The following is a 14,966-nucleotide window of genomic DNA, read 5'->3' on the forward strand; positions in this document are numbered from 1 at the left end:
AAAAGAACTGAGTTTGGCCTGAGCAGTCTCCTCCCCAGGACCTTCCTGCAGAGCCAGTGTATCAACCATGCAGGATTGAGCCAAGGATTCTGGCTACTGGCTGCAAAGGTTAAGTGCTCACTTGTTTCTCAGAGCTTGGCTGGGGCACCTGACTTGAGACCTGAGAAATGCTACCGTGCCTAGCACACTGCTAAAGGCTTGGGCACAGCTGCTTAGACCTTTCAAGGACCCACCCTCACGTGTCAACTCCCTTCTACCTTCCAGGAAATGGCAAGCTAAGGTAGGGTAGAGCCTTCAAAGGCTACAGGCAGACAGGGTGGTTACCTTTGCTCGGGACTACTGCTGGGGATCCGGGGAGCTGTGCACTTGGCCTCTGCTGGCTCTGGGGTCTCTTCTGCATCTTTGCAAGCAGCATCTTGAGAGGTAGACAGTTTTTCTTCCTCACTACAGGAGAGAGGAAGATAGGGGCATCACATATAAGGCCTGATGTTTAAGGCCAGAGGATGAGATCACATGCAAATGGCTCTGAAGTCATGACTGCCATGGAGGCAAGCCCTGGGGCTGAGCATGCTCAGGGTGGAAGGATCACAGAAATGCAGACCGTGACTGGGGAACCACAAGAGGAAAGGGCCACACACAAGTGGGAACTGAGAGGGACAATGTAATGTGGCTGGTGTCTGAGAAAGAGTGGTCCGTGTCACCGTACATACCGGTAGGACTTCAACACTCTGAGGCCAAGTGTGCAAAACAGAAAAAGAAACGTACAATAGTTTCAGAACACTCCTAGAAATGAGGAATTGGGGAAACATGTCCACGACTGCACATGGCAACCTGCAGAGTCGGTGGAGGGGTGAAGAGAACCTGTTTGAAGGAACAGGAGCCTTTAGTTCCACCTTGCGCTCAAGGCCAGGCCCACCACTCGCTTGTGCTCCTGGCTTGCTGGCTTGCAGCCTTGCCTCAGGCCAGCGGTACACACCACTGAGCCGGGTGGAAAGCCTTCTGCTGTCCTCCAGCAGCACATGCCGAGAGCAGACACTAGGAATAAGGAACCAAGAACAGGAGCAACAGCGAATGGGAACTGGGGTTGCCTGTGGGCAGCTTTTGGTGGAGAGACAGCAGGCACACTGCTGACTCTTGAGCTGGAAGCTTAGCTGTGCTCTGCTCTACCTCAGTTCACACTTTACCCAATTCAAAGAGATTCCAAAAGCAAGGCCTGTCTCCTTGGATCCAAACCTTGGCCTGGACTAATGTATGAAATCCCAGATCTTAGGGCAGTTTGCCAGGCAGTTCAGAAAACTAATCACAACCTACAGGTGCAGGTCTGACCCCCAGGCTTTCCACAGTGCTTGGGGTGGAGGCAGGGCATCATCAGAATGATAAACATGTACTGTGGCACCAAGCTGTACGAGAGTTCCCCGACCCCCACTTCTTTGTTAACTCACTTTTCTCACCCCTCTAACTACTACTTTCCCTCCAAGGAAACTACTCAAATCACTTAACCAGCACTACTTGTTTATTCTAAGCCATGAGCCTGGACACAAATCCAAAGTATTTCTCTGAGTACTGCACATCCGAAGTGCCACACTCCTGAGCAATGGCACTACCGCCACAGTGAACATCCACTGCTCTGTGGTTCCCTACAGCCACAAGCAGCCAAACCTCCTCCTACCTCCAGGCCTCAGGCTGCAGCATTAATCAACAGCACCAGCATTTCTCAGGGTGGTACGTCAGGAGAAAAAAAAATCATGGGCCAAAGAACCTTCTCTCACAAACATGCCTTCCCTACTATTAAGGCTTGGCCCCTACCCAAGTCCCTTTCCAGTCCTCAAATCTAATAGGGAGTGGGTGACGGTGCTTGCTCTCACCTCTACACAGACTTTCCAGTCTTTTTCGTTTACTAGCCTGTAACCTGCCATCATGTGCTCATATCTTGACTGGTTTCCTCTGCCTATTCCATCCGCTCCGTCAAAGAGATGGCTCTTTGATACAGTCTCACTATGCAGCCCAGACTAGTCTTAAACTTACTAGTTAAGTTTGAGGTATGGTTCAGATAAAGTGTGCTTGCCTGGCATGCACAAAACGCTAGGTTATCTCCTCAGGACTTGAGAGATGGAGTAAGGAAGATCACAAATTCAAGATTGTCCAGTGCCAGGCTATATGAAACTCTGCCTTAAAGAACACATTCTTTGTCAGAAGCCCAGACAGGCCTGGGACTGTCAGTAGTCCTTGACTAGCACTGTTGATTACTAACATCATCACCCCCAGGAACTTTCTTAAGAATATCAGCAAACAGGGATTCCTTGAATACTAAATTCCAGGCCCTGCTTAAGCACTACACATTTCTTTCTTAATGTGCTCTCAGCTTCTTTTTTTGTTGTTGTTGGTGTTCCAAGACAGGAAGGTCTTCTGTATAACTTTAGCTGTCCTGGACTTTCTTTGTAGACCAGGCTGGCTTTGAACTCCCAGAGATCCACCTGTCTCTGCCTCCCAGAGTGCTGGGATTACAGGTGCATACCACTGGGGCTCTCTGCTTCCTAATCATTGACTAGAAACATTTTTAAAAAGGCTCCTTTTTATTTTTATTTTTGACTGCCTGTATGTCTATGTTAGGGTACTGAATCCCCTGGAACAGGAGTTACAGAGTTGTGAGTTGCCATGTGGGTGCTGGGAAATTGAACCCAGGTTCTCTGGAAGAACAGCCAGTGCTCTTAACCACTGAGCCATCTCTCCAGCTTGACTAGAAACTTTTAACATCAATATGATTGTCTCAATTCTTTGTGCATTATAGTTTCTGGTTTTTATTTAGTATTTTTACTTTATGAGTACTTTGCCTGCATGTAAATCTGTACACCATGTATGCCTGGTGTCCAGAGAGGTTAGAAGGTGTCAAATTTCACGAAACTGGAGTTACAGATGGTTGCAAGCCTCCATGTGAGTGTAGGAATCAAACCCGGGGTCCTGTGGAATAGCCGCTAATACTCTTAACTCTGAACCATCTCTACAGCCTCTCCCCTTGTTTTTTTTATTTTATTGACAGAGTTTCTCTGTGTAGTTCTAGTTGTCCTGGACTTGCTCTGGAGAGCAGGCTAGACATGAACTCACAGATCTGCCTGCCTCTTCCTCCAAGTGCTGGGATTAAAGGTGTGCGCCACCAATGCCTGGCTTGTTTTCATTATTTTTTTAAGGTTATTTTAAATTATGAGTAGGTCAGTCTGTCCACATTTGAGTGTATGTATGTGAGAGCAGGTATCCTAGGAAGCCAGAGACATCAGATCCCTGGAGTTGGAGTCACAGATGGCTATGAGCTAGCTGACATGGTTGCTGAGAACTGAACCTGGATCATCTGGAAGAGCAGAAACATATCCTAACCCACCAGGCTATCTCTCCAGGCACCCTTCTTTGTTTTTAAAAGTATTTTTCTGCCCATAGGTAAGAAGGATAGTCTCCTTTTTTCCTCTGTTAACTCCTATAAGCACACCATTTGGCTCTAGTGCCTGGCTCCCCACCTAAAAAGTATGGACAAGACTCATGGCTGCACATCACAGGGTTCCTGAGAGGAGAGAGCTGCTTGAAGCATAAGACAGGTAAAGGGCACTGTATGCATTCTCTTACAAGTGTGCTTTAGACAATATCCAGCAAGACAGTAACAGTGATTTTCTTGCCCATATGTCCCAAGTGCTGAGATGACAGGTATATGCCACTCACTACGCACAGCTGGTATCTTTTTTCATGTGGGGGTGGCATATGACTGTGCGCACTTGCCCATGTTTGCATGGGTGGAAATCACAGGTTGATGTTGTGTGTTTTCAACTGTTTCTCACATTATTTGAATTCTCATACTTATGCAGCATGCACTTTACCCAAGAAGTCACCCTCTCCTCATAATCCTCCTACAGCTCTACAAGGTACTTAGGGAGGAACGGACTGGACTTTTCCCATCCTTACTATGCTCTTCATCTCCATCACCATGGCCCATTCCTCAAGTACAATATCATTACAGACTCAATGCTCATGTCTTTGTAGATGACTGCACGGGTGGCAGACAGATCTTATGGCTGTATCCTTTTGTCTCCTAGGCAAGCTAAGAGCCTTGAATCACGACCTACACTGTAAGAGTGTTTAGAACAAATTCTGTCTAAGAACTCTTACTGAACTTGAAGGTGGATCTTACTTGGCTGATGTCTCTATAGCAGTGAGCTGTCTCGGACGGTGTGTAATGTCTGCACGTGCTTAGGTCATCTTCAAACTTCTCTACAGATTATCTTCACTATAATAATTCCTAAATAAAAATGGACTTCATGGTTGTTTGTGGTTTTTGTTTAGTATTTTTTGTCTTACTCTTTTTGTTTGATTTACATTTTTTAGTTTGGTTTTTGGAGAGAAAGAATATGAAGTTAGAGTGGGTAGGGAGGTGGGAAAAATCTGAAGGGGGCATGATCATAATACATAATTTTTTTTAAAGAAAAAAATGCTAAATTGACAGACTGTTGTGTTTTGTGAAAGTTGTGTACCAACATGCCCAGCTTAAGGCTACACATTAAAAAAGAAAAAAAAAATTTGGTCTTTTGACCATTTTCTGACGAGTTTTGCTGAATTCCTACCATTTCTTAAAGCTGCATGACTTACTGTCCTGTCTATACAGCAGCAGCGTTCACTGCTTCCCTCACTACCTCTCTCCAAATCTCCCTCCTTTCTCTCTAGAACAGCTTACACAGGCAGTGATCACAGACAGCCTCCCTCCAACCCTCCCAACTCCAAAGTAGATGCAACTGACACTTCTTCATTAGATCTAACACCAACTATACCTTTTAGTGTTTTGAGCTTTTTGTGTGTGTGTGTGTGGGGGGGGGGAGTGTGTGTTTCAAGACAGAGTTTTTCTGTGTAGCCTTGGCTGCCCTGGACTCAATTTGTAGACTAGGCTGGCCTCCAACCCACAGAGTTCCACTTGCCCTCAGCCCCTCAAATACTGGGATTACAGGCATGCACCACAGCACCTGGCTCCTTTTAGTGTTTAATTCTTAGCAAGTTAATGGAGTTAACTCTGTTATGTGGCTTAGAGTGCTGACCAGGATCAGGTTTTACCTGTAAAACCTTATTAAAAAATAAAATTTATTTTAGTCCAATATATGGACTTTCCTAATGTCCAATAATTTTTGAATTTTGGGTTAACCCTCTTGCATTCAGGAAACATTACACAGGACTTTTGTACGTTTACTTGGAAATAAGCTTCTATTTTGTGACTACTTCTGTGGTTTTGGAGTGGCTTTACTGCCATCATGAAATGATCTGGGTAAATTTAGCATTTTTATTTTCTGTAACTTAAGCCAGTGCTCTCATGCTCGAGCAGTACCACAGCTGATGCTGGCCAGCCGGCAGCCATTCCACATGTTTTCTCCACAGAACCAAATCTGAATATATCTTTTACTTTCTCTCTTGCTGACATCAGGTTCTTTCTATATTCTACTTGTTCTTTCCTAGTTGTAGCTTTTGTCTTTCACAATATTAAAAATTAAATGAATTCACCAATATTTTTCTTTATGGTTAAAAAACACTTCATCCCCAAATAGTCAATACATTGTCTAAAGGCTGCATATATCTCATGTCATTCCTATTCACAGTGAAGTGAGAGGCGTGATTTTATTTTTCTCTCAAGGGGGTAGTCATATTTCATTAGTATAGCAGTTTTGCTCACTGGAGTATAAATTATTCTAACTTACTAGGTTCATGCTGAGGAGGGGTTACTGTGTTAATAACATTCTGTGATCACTGCTCTACTAATCAGTCTCAGAATTTAAATATGAAGCCCAGACTCCTTTCTACACAATGATCTTGGCGCTCTCTCTGCTCTTCTTCAGAAATAACACAATCAACTTCTGTGAAACTGCCTGTAATTTCACTAACTTTAAACAGTTGTTGAGAAATGTCAAGGGTATCTTTCCATCCATAAACCTTGTCATCTCTATATTTATTATTTAATTTGTTTTTTTGAGACAAGATTTCTTTGTATATCCCTGACTGCCCTGGAACATGCTCTGTCCTCAAACTCACAGAGAACTATCTGCCTTCCTCTGCCTCCTGAGTGCTGGGATTAAAGGTGTACACCACCAGGTTTTTTGTTTGTTTGTTTTGTTTTTAAAGCATCTCTGTATTTGCTATAATAAAGACATCTTAGGTCTTTATTATGCTTCCAGTAAGGTTTTAAATTCTTTCCCCTTAAAATTTGTATTCTTGTTGATGAGAGCTCACATTATTAAAAACAGCATACTTTCATAATAAAACGAGTTTTCTATATATGCAATAAATCAATCCAATTCTTATCTATAGATGCAATTAGAATGTTCTGTGTAGAAAGTCAGTTTATAAACAATGACCATTTTATCTCTCTCTGTTTTACACCTTTTGTTTTATGTTGCATTCACTACGACGCCAACACCGTGCTTTGGAAAAGAAGACCATAGGCACCAACACCGTGCTTTGGAAAAGAAGACCATAGGCACCAACACCGTGCTTTGGAAAAGAAGACCATAGACACCAACACCGTGCTTTGGAAAAGAAGACCATAGGCACCAACACCGTGCTTTGGAAAAGAAGACCATAGACACCAACACCGTGCTTTGGAAAAGAAGACCATAGACGCCAACACCGTGCTTTGGAAAAGAAGACCATAGGCACCAACACCGTGCTTTGGAAAAGAAGACCATAGGCCCTGCTGGCTCGCCTATAACATTCGACTGTCACTAGTAATTACATGTCACCCCAATGTGACCCTTAAGCTGGTATTACACAGTTTTGTAACTTAAGTGCACTGCTGAGGGGGCTAGAGAGATAGTTCAGTGGTTAAGAGAACTAGTTGCTCCTCCAGGGCACTTCTGTTCAATTTCCAGCAATCACATGGTGGCTCACAACATTTAGATCTCCAGTCTCACAGGACATGAAACCTTCCCTCTTCTCGTCTCCGTGGGCTTGAAACACATGTAGTGAAGACTATATGCAGGCAAAACATCCATACACATAAACTAAAGTGGAAAAAACAAGTTAGCTTGGTTTTGTTTTGTTTTTTCTTTTTACTTAATATTATATGTGTATTTTAAGGTAGGTATGTGTCTCTTCTCTCCTACTATGGGCTCCAGGGACTAAATTCAGATCATCAAGCTTGTATGGTTTTGTGTGTGTGCGTGTGTGTGTGTGTGTGTGTGTGTGTGTGTGTGTGTGTAGAGAAGTGTATCTGTCTGTGTATGTGCACATGGGAGTGTGCATACACTCGGGTGCACATCCACATGGAGCAAAGCTCAGCCCTGGAGGTCCACGCCTCAGAAGCCATTTACCTTTTTTTTTTTTTTTTAGTTCCTCTCACATTGGGACTTGGGGTCCAACAAGTAGTCCAGGCTGGCAGGCCAGTGAGCTCTAGGGCTCCTCCAGTTTCTGCCTCGCCAAGTACATGCCACCATGCTCAGCTTTTTATGTGAGCAATCAGAATCAAACTCAAGTCCTCATTCTTGCAAGGGAAGTCCTTTACCAACGGTGCTACCTCTCCAGCCCCTCCCTAGCTTGCAAGCTTTTAACGTGTTGATCGCACGTGCCACACATGGCAATATCCACAATATTACTCTCGTTTGTGGTTTTGTCTTATGGTACCCTCATTAGGCAGTGAGAGCTATTTCTGTTATCAGTGAAAGGCTCTAAGCACTTCCTTAGCTGCTGGCCCAAATCTTGATAAAGTGTTTCTGCTACCCTCTATAGTTTGAGGATTTAAATTTCCATTCCCATTGTTTTTCTATTCCTAAAAGTGAGTCTGCTACTTTCTGGTCCAGTTTGGTGTTAGCACTATCCTCTTGCTGCTGAATTACAATGACTGTGTTACAGCTAAGAAACACAGGCCATCTACATGCCACTGAGCCTTGGGGTGGACAGGTAGGCTTTGCAGCCTCTGTCCACATCCATGTCTATCATGAGCAAAGATGTGTCAATTATCTGAACACTGTCCATCTGCTAGACTCTTAAGACACACACACACGAGGAAAAATATACTTTAGGGGCCTAAACTCTCCATCTTTGGTAACATTAATGGAAATGTTTAAAAAGGTAGCAAGCTAGCCTTTGAATATTTATTTGAATCTAAAAATGTTCATGTCTGGTTTCTTTTCCTCCCAAAAGCTGTCACCGTAGTAGCCCCAGGCTCTGGTTACCTTTTGAAGACAGCAGTCTCTGTCTTGGCATCTACAGTGAGGCTGAGTGTTTCCTTCATGCCGCCATTCATCACGGTCTCAGTTACCTTGTCTGTACTCTCGGCATCCTCTTCCCCGTCTGAACTGGCTTCCATGGCCACGCTGCCTGGTGCTGAAAGTGCATACAGTGGACAGTCACACCCACCAAACCTACCCTGGAGCTCATGCCCCTTTCTACTCAAACTCCTGTGCCTTTCCTACCTGCTATTTCAAGATGGTTAGAGTGGCAACTGTGCCTGGCTGAATTCCTGATGGAACCCTGCTCTTACAAATGTCCACAAGGGGGCCTCTGTCACAACTTTTCCTCAATGGAGAGATGGCAAGTCCCAAAGAGCTTTTACCCAATTCTGTTTCCACATGGCCCCAAGCTTCCTCCTACTGCTTCTAGGCCCACTCTACAACACAGGAAAATATGCCTGGGGAATTTTTCCTTTGCTCTTAAATAGAAAGCCACTTGGTATGCTTGCTGGTTATGAGCTTGGACTTGTCAGATTTCTAGATCTGAACCCAGTGGCCCCACCCCCACTTTTGATCTGTGCATCCCCAGGGAGAGGAGACCATGTTGTGCCTCGAGCTCCTTAGCCATCAAACCAGCTACATGGAGTTTTAAATGTTAAGCTTCTACAGTTTAGAAAGATAGTCTCAACTGAATAACTCTATCAGGTGAGTCTGTGGGGGATGAGGTGGATGTTAAGTGATGTAGGAGGATCCAGGCAACTGTGGGCCAGGCTCTCAACTGTGCACAAGTGACGAAAGCAAGCTGTGGATGCCAGCAGCAAACAAGGTGTGGTGTTTACACTCTCTCTGCTCTTGACTGTGGAATGCAATGTGGTCAGCTGCTTGGGTTCCTGCTTTACTCCCCCAAAGGATGGACTATATGACCTGGAGCTAAATGTAAGTCAAATGAAGCTTTTCCTTTCCTATGTTGCTTTTCTGTCAGACATTTTATCACAGCAACAAAAGGAAACTAGGATACCAGGTCAATGAAGCTCTGGCGGAACTTTTGTAGGCTCCTGTTTGAGTGGTAATGTCCCTACAACCTACTGGTCTTATCTTCTGGCTCTGGTTCTGGGGCCTCTGCCCACTACCTTTGTTTTCCCAGAAACTCACTGCTTTGCTACACCTGAGGCTCTTGCCTCCCCACACATCCACTCCTTACTACATGCTCTGCCCATATCACACTCTACCAAATGGCTCCTCATCAGTCTGCAAACAGTTCAGGGTCAATGCAAGGAGCACTGGTGAACATTCTGGGCAATGAGACAGGCCCCTAAGATTTAGAAACCTGTGACCACTTCATCTGTTCCTATGAAGAAGAGAAAACAGGCCACATAGCCGATCTCTTTCAGCAAAACTCCAGGGGTCTTCATGCACAGGATGGTGGCATGGTGTCTAGGTCTTCTCTACACTGGGTATTCTGCTCTCCCTCTGGCTTTAGATACCTATCCTTAATATTGACAGGACTGACATTTGGAGGCCAACTCCTTCTAGCATCCTTGTTTTGTGGTTCTGTCAAGATACAGTTTCTTTTCCTGTGATGACCTACACGACATCAGAGCCACCATCTTATTTTCTTGCCTCCTTTTAGTCTGAACCCAAGCCTGGTCTGGTTTCTCCTACTTTCACTCACCCTCTGGCTGAGCGGCCAAGGCAGCTGCACCAGGTGTCAAGGGGCCCACAGGCTCAGTGCTGGTTTCCATTTCCACAGGAGAATTACTCCTTAAAGACTCCTTTGTGCTTTCAGAAAAGAGAAAATTCAAATGTCAGCAGTGGGACATTTGGTTACACAAAATAAGACTTAATATTCAAGTGTTGAGAAAGCTTTTCAGGAAAATTATGAAATAAACGTCTTTGTCACTGAGTAAAACAAACACCAGAAGGACAGGCATGGTAGCACACATCTGTAATCCCAGCACTCTCAAAGGCAGGCAGATCACTGTTGAGTTTGAAGCCAGCCTGGTCTACAAAACAAGTCCAGAACAGCCAAGGCTACACAGAGAAGCCCTGTCTTGAAAAACCAAAAACCAAATAAACACCCCCACCAAAAACAAACAAAACACCAGGACTGGCAGTGACACCTGTGAGCACTCTTAATTTATAGCACTAACTGGTGGCAAGTGAGATACAAGCTCATATACAATAGCTGTACCATTCCACAGGTGTTGGTCAGGGACCCACACTTACTCCCCTCAATCCACTTATGGAGTCTGTGAAGCTCCATAGCTCTGGAGGTGCCATTTTCCCTTCTATCCTGCTAAGTGCCCTGGAACCAATCTTTCCAGGGTATCTTCTGTTTTGCTGTGGTGCACAGCTGGGTCAGTATGCTCCAACCCCATGCTGACTCTTTAATGCTGTTCAGAGATACTACATTCAACTTCGAGGTGAAACAAGGTATAGAATATATGCTCACAGTATACACATACACTGCTTGCTTCCCTCTGCAAAGGCTTTAAGACAGCACACCCTTGCTCACCTCAGGGAGGATGTGAACTCTGAGAAAGAAGCCCAGCCTGTCTCTTTAGTCGGCATCGGCTCCTCTGTGCTCCAGACATCAGATCCCACTGAGTCTAAGGGAGTGCCATGGGTGGTTTCCATTGGGACGTCAAAGTTGGCCGACCAGGTGGGTGCTGAAATGAAGGGATTATCATCATTTGGAGATGTCAGCCCTTGGGTTTAACAAGAGACACTCTGAATCTGAATGTGGAAGGGTGTGCCTGGCATTCCAGTCACTTGAGAAATTGAGCTGGGAGATCTGTTTGCGCCCAGACAGACCTTGGGGACCCTCAAAATGAAAATTATCTTTCAAAATCAGGCTAGCAGATGAAAGGAAAGTGGTTGCTATGGGAGAAAAGTTAACATGGTGTCACCAGAGGGTTGGGGTGGCAAATCCCTGGTGATTGTGGTGGTGCAAGATGACACTTGTGGCTTTTCATCTAGCAATCTGATTTCTATGAATATTTTCCAATAGAAATATTATACAAAGAAAAGTACACACAAAAATTCCACCTGACAGTTAATTTTCCTGTTTACCATCTGCAAAGTTCTGGGACCAGTTCTGGGTGAGAACTTTATTTCACAGTTCAGACTACAGAGAAACTGCAGGAGCTCTGTACTCCCAGGGTATATGACAGCCCTTCCCAAGGTGACTCCCCAGGCCTACCAGCAGAAACTGCTCAAAACTCTACAAAGAACCCAAAAGAGCTGCAGGGAAAGAGATAGGGTGTGTATGCATGCACACGCACAGGCATGAGTTACATGTGTTAGAGTGCAGTATCTTAGATCTGCTGATAAAAGAAGCCTTTCACAAACATCAAGGAAATAGGCTACTGCCCTGTGGCACTCAAGTGAACACAAATGTCATCCAGACATTCCCCCCAACACATAGCAAGAGGCATGTTGTTTAAGTCATACCAGCTCAATTCCTTCTGAGTCCATCTGTCCATCCTTCTCCCATCCTGCCCTTTAACCCTCCTTTTTCCTTTCCGGGTTTCTCTTTGGCTTTTTGAGACAGAACCTGTAGCTCAGGCTAGCCTCAAACTTGCTGAATAGGTGAGACTGACCCTGAACACCGGATTCCCTTGCCTCTCCCAAGCATAGAGATCATAGGTATGTGTCGCCATGCCCAGCAATTCCTGAAGATTCTTATGCCTTAAAAGAAGAAATCCTGTACTAGCTACACCAGCAAACGAACTTAAGGACATTGCCAAGTGGATCTGGATGCATGAGACATGTAGCCTAGCTAGATCCAAACATCTCAAAGAACAGCAGCACTGAGACCAAGGGCAGTACGGACTGACTGGTGAGGACAGATGAAAAAGCTCTGATGATCTGTCACACACCAGGGTGAAATTGTGAAGTGCTAGGAGCAGAGCCCAAGAGAAAGCAGCTGATGCCAGAGCTCCCCTCCTCTACCTCTCCATGACCTCTCAGCTGTCCAGTCCAGCTCTCTCACTGCTGCTCTTGAGTTCTATCTGCCTCCTGGCTCAGCAGCTCCCTATAACCTTCGAAACACAACTCTTAGAGGCTGGGGAATGACTCAGTGGTTAAGAGCACAAACTGCTTGAGGCCATAACATAAGTTGAGTTCCCAGCACCCACACATAACTGCTTGTAAATCCAGGATCTCCAGGACACCTCATACCGCTGGACTCCAACTCATGTGCACAGACCCAAAAACAATACATACATACACATAACCAAAAAAAAATAATTTTTAAAAAATCATTTCTTGATCTGGCCTCCCCACTTCATCCTGTTCCTGAGCCACACTAACCAGTTTGTGGGAAGCTGCCTTCTTGCTGTTTTCATTTTCAACTGGCCTTGTGAGTAGCAGCAAGGGAACACAGCCTCAGGAAGACCTGCTGGCTGCAGCTATCTCCCTACTTGCTCATGACTATTTACTTCTTCCAGGAGGCACTAAGCAGAGGGCAGAGACTATGGCCATTCACCATTACAGGCCTGCTATCTGGCACATAAGCTCTGAACCCAGGGGCAGGGAAACCCCGTGCCTGAGGACACAGATCCTTCTGACTAGAGAATGAGGAAGCTGCTTTTAGACTAGAACTTTGGGAATTTGCCAGATGACTGCTAGAGCCATGTCTGGCTGTGAGGCTTACAGCGATCCAAGGATATAGAGGCCATCACGGAGACAGGAAACTGGTAAGGCTTGAGAAAATCTTCAGTCACACCACGTGGCTTTTTTATGTGAACCCCCGCCCCAAGTTTTTAAAAGTCAGTACCATTTCAAAAGGCAGTAAATTCAAATCTTCTAATTAGTAAGCAGAAGAGCACAAATGTGAACCAGCTGGACAAGCCTAAGGTTTGGAGTGTCACAAATAAACTGTGAAGAAATGTTTAAAATGGCCTGAGCTTAATTTGGTGCATTCCATTCATGACTCCATAATACAGTTTTTTCCTCATTTCTATAGCCTTTGTTTTTTATTTTCTTTTTGAATATATACTTTTAAATTATGTCTGTACATGTGTCTTTAAGTGCAGGTGCCTGTGGCAGTCAGAAGAGGGCATTGGATCCCATAGAGCTGGAGGCAGTTGTGAATGACCTGACATGGACACTGGTGACTGAACTCAGGTTCTTGGGAATGGCAGTGTTATAACCAATGAGCAACCTCTCCATGCCCTGTCTGTGGTTTTTCCACTTTGGTTACAGCACCAGCCCCTGGAACTAGAAGGAGGTGTGAGGGGACCACACTCTCTATCTAGACTTGTGAAGATAATGTCCACCAACCATCAAAGTATATTTAACTTGTTCCTCCCTAGGTGACATTCTGGAAATGCAAACCTGCAAGGAAGTTACACTGTGGTGGCAATAGTGCTTTTAGCTCAACTGTGCCTCAGAGGCCAACTCAGATGACACAGGTCACTCTTTTGGCAATTTTTAAAAACAGGCAATTTCAAGCACTAGAACTAACTCATTAGGACAGGGTGACTTACGCTCATTCAGGTCCACCTCCATCTTGTCCTCTGTGTTTGCACTGCTGGACTCAAACAGGTCCTGTTTGGTCCCATCTTCTTCTTCAGAGTCTGTACTTTCTTCACTGTCCGTACTTCCAGAGCTACAAAACAACACTGCAATATTTAAGGCTGCTTAATCAGCGACCAGCCATGTCCAGAAAAATTTAAAGATCATGTGCAGTGTAAAAGTACACTGCTCTTCAACTGGACCACGCTCACCTATGCCACATAACAAAGAAGAAGGGTTGGCATGTTCCAAAGATGGGAAGCATCTTTCTAGATCTGTTCTTTCCTTTCTTTTTGCTTGTTTCATTTCTCTATATAGCCTTGTCTGTTTGAAGTCAGAGATCTGCCTGCATGGAATTAAAGGTGTGTACTGCCACTACCTGGCCTACATCTTTTTTTCTCACCAACCTGCATACACCATCTTAGGATGTTGAAAAAAAAATCTTTAACTGGGAAAAGAGACTTGTAAGTTCCTAATGACTTCTGATTTGTGTATTCCCCTTCCAGGTATGGCAGGCATGCCCCCCCATGTGAGGCCGAGGCAAAAGAATCTGAATTTTTGGCCAGCTTGGGGTATATAGGAAGACTCTGTACAAAAAGATGTTTTTATTTATTTATTTACGTATTTTTATAAACCTGACAAAAGCTTTAGTTATCTGAGAACAAACCACAACTGAGAAAATGCCTCTGCAAGACTGGCCTGGAGGCACCCTTGAGGGGATATTTTCTTGATTAATGATTTATATGGAATGGGGGTGGGACAGCCCACTGAGAGAGATGCCATTCCTGGGCAGGTGATCCTGGTGTGTAGAAGAAAGTTACCTGAGCAGTCCAGGAGAAGTAAATCTATTTAATAAGCAGCACTCCTGTATCGCCTCTGCTTTGGTTCCTGCCTTGAACTCATGCCCTGACTTCCCTCAGTGAAGGAGCAGGACCTGGCAGTTACAAGATGAAACTAATCTTTTTATCCCACAAGTTACTTTGTTCAAGTTTTTTTTTTTTTTTTTTTTTTTTAAATCACAGCAACAGAAACATACACTAAAACAGAAACTGGTACTAGAGAAAGGCCTACCTACTCCAGTCACACGTGATTATATTTTGAGGATGATCATGGAAAGATTTTAGAATGCTTAGATAGAAAAGCCAATGAGTGTTTGAGCTCAACAGGCCATTTCGTGTTAAGTTTAGGAGAGAATGTTGAGAGCAGTGCAGATGTTGGAAGACTGACTGGTCAAGTTTGAGAAAGAAGCAAAGACTGTATCTG

General features: G+C 44.5%; 1 protein-coding gene across 20 annotated transcripts in view; it reads right to left on the reverse strand.

Annotated features, from left to right (window-relative positions):
• Positions 1–14,966, reverse strand: part of Ppp6r3 (protein phosphatase 6 regulatory subunit 3) — a 116,079-nt gene that overhangs the window by 4,443 nt on the left and 96,670 nt on the right. For 12 of the 20 annotated variants that reach the window (XM_060383412.1, XM_060383407.1, XM_060383398.1 and 9 more), the window contains 6 exons: positions 13,676–13,797; positions 10,699–10,852; positions 9,856–9,962; positions 8,187–8,337; positions 711–728; positions 325–444 (listed from right to left, as the gene is read on the reverse strand). In XM_060383412.1, coding sequence (XP_060239395.1) covers positions 325–444; positions 711–728; positions 8,187–8,337; positions 9,856–9,962; positions 10,699–10,852; positions 13,676–13,797 — 672 coding nt within the window. The remainder of the gene's footprint in view (positions 1–324; positions 445–710; positions 729–8,186; positions 8,338–9,855; positions 9,963–10,698; positions 10,853–13,675; positions 13,798–14,966) is intronic. The other 8 variants (XM_021634319.2, XM_021634293.2, XM_021634284.2 and 5 more) reach the window with 1 other exon arrangement.

Source organism: Meriones unguiculatus, chromosome 1 (genome assembly GCF_030254825.1).
Source record: "Meriones unguiculatus strain TT.TT164.6M chromosome 1, Bangor_MerUng_6.1, whole genome shotgun sequence".
NCBI lineage: Eukaryota > Metazoa > Chordata > Mammalia > Rodentia > Muridae > Meriones > Meriones unguiculatus.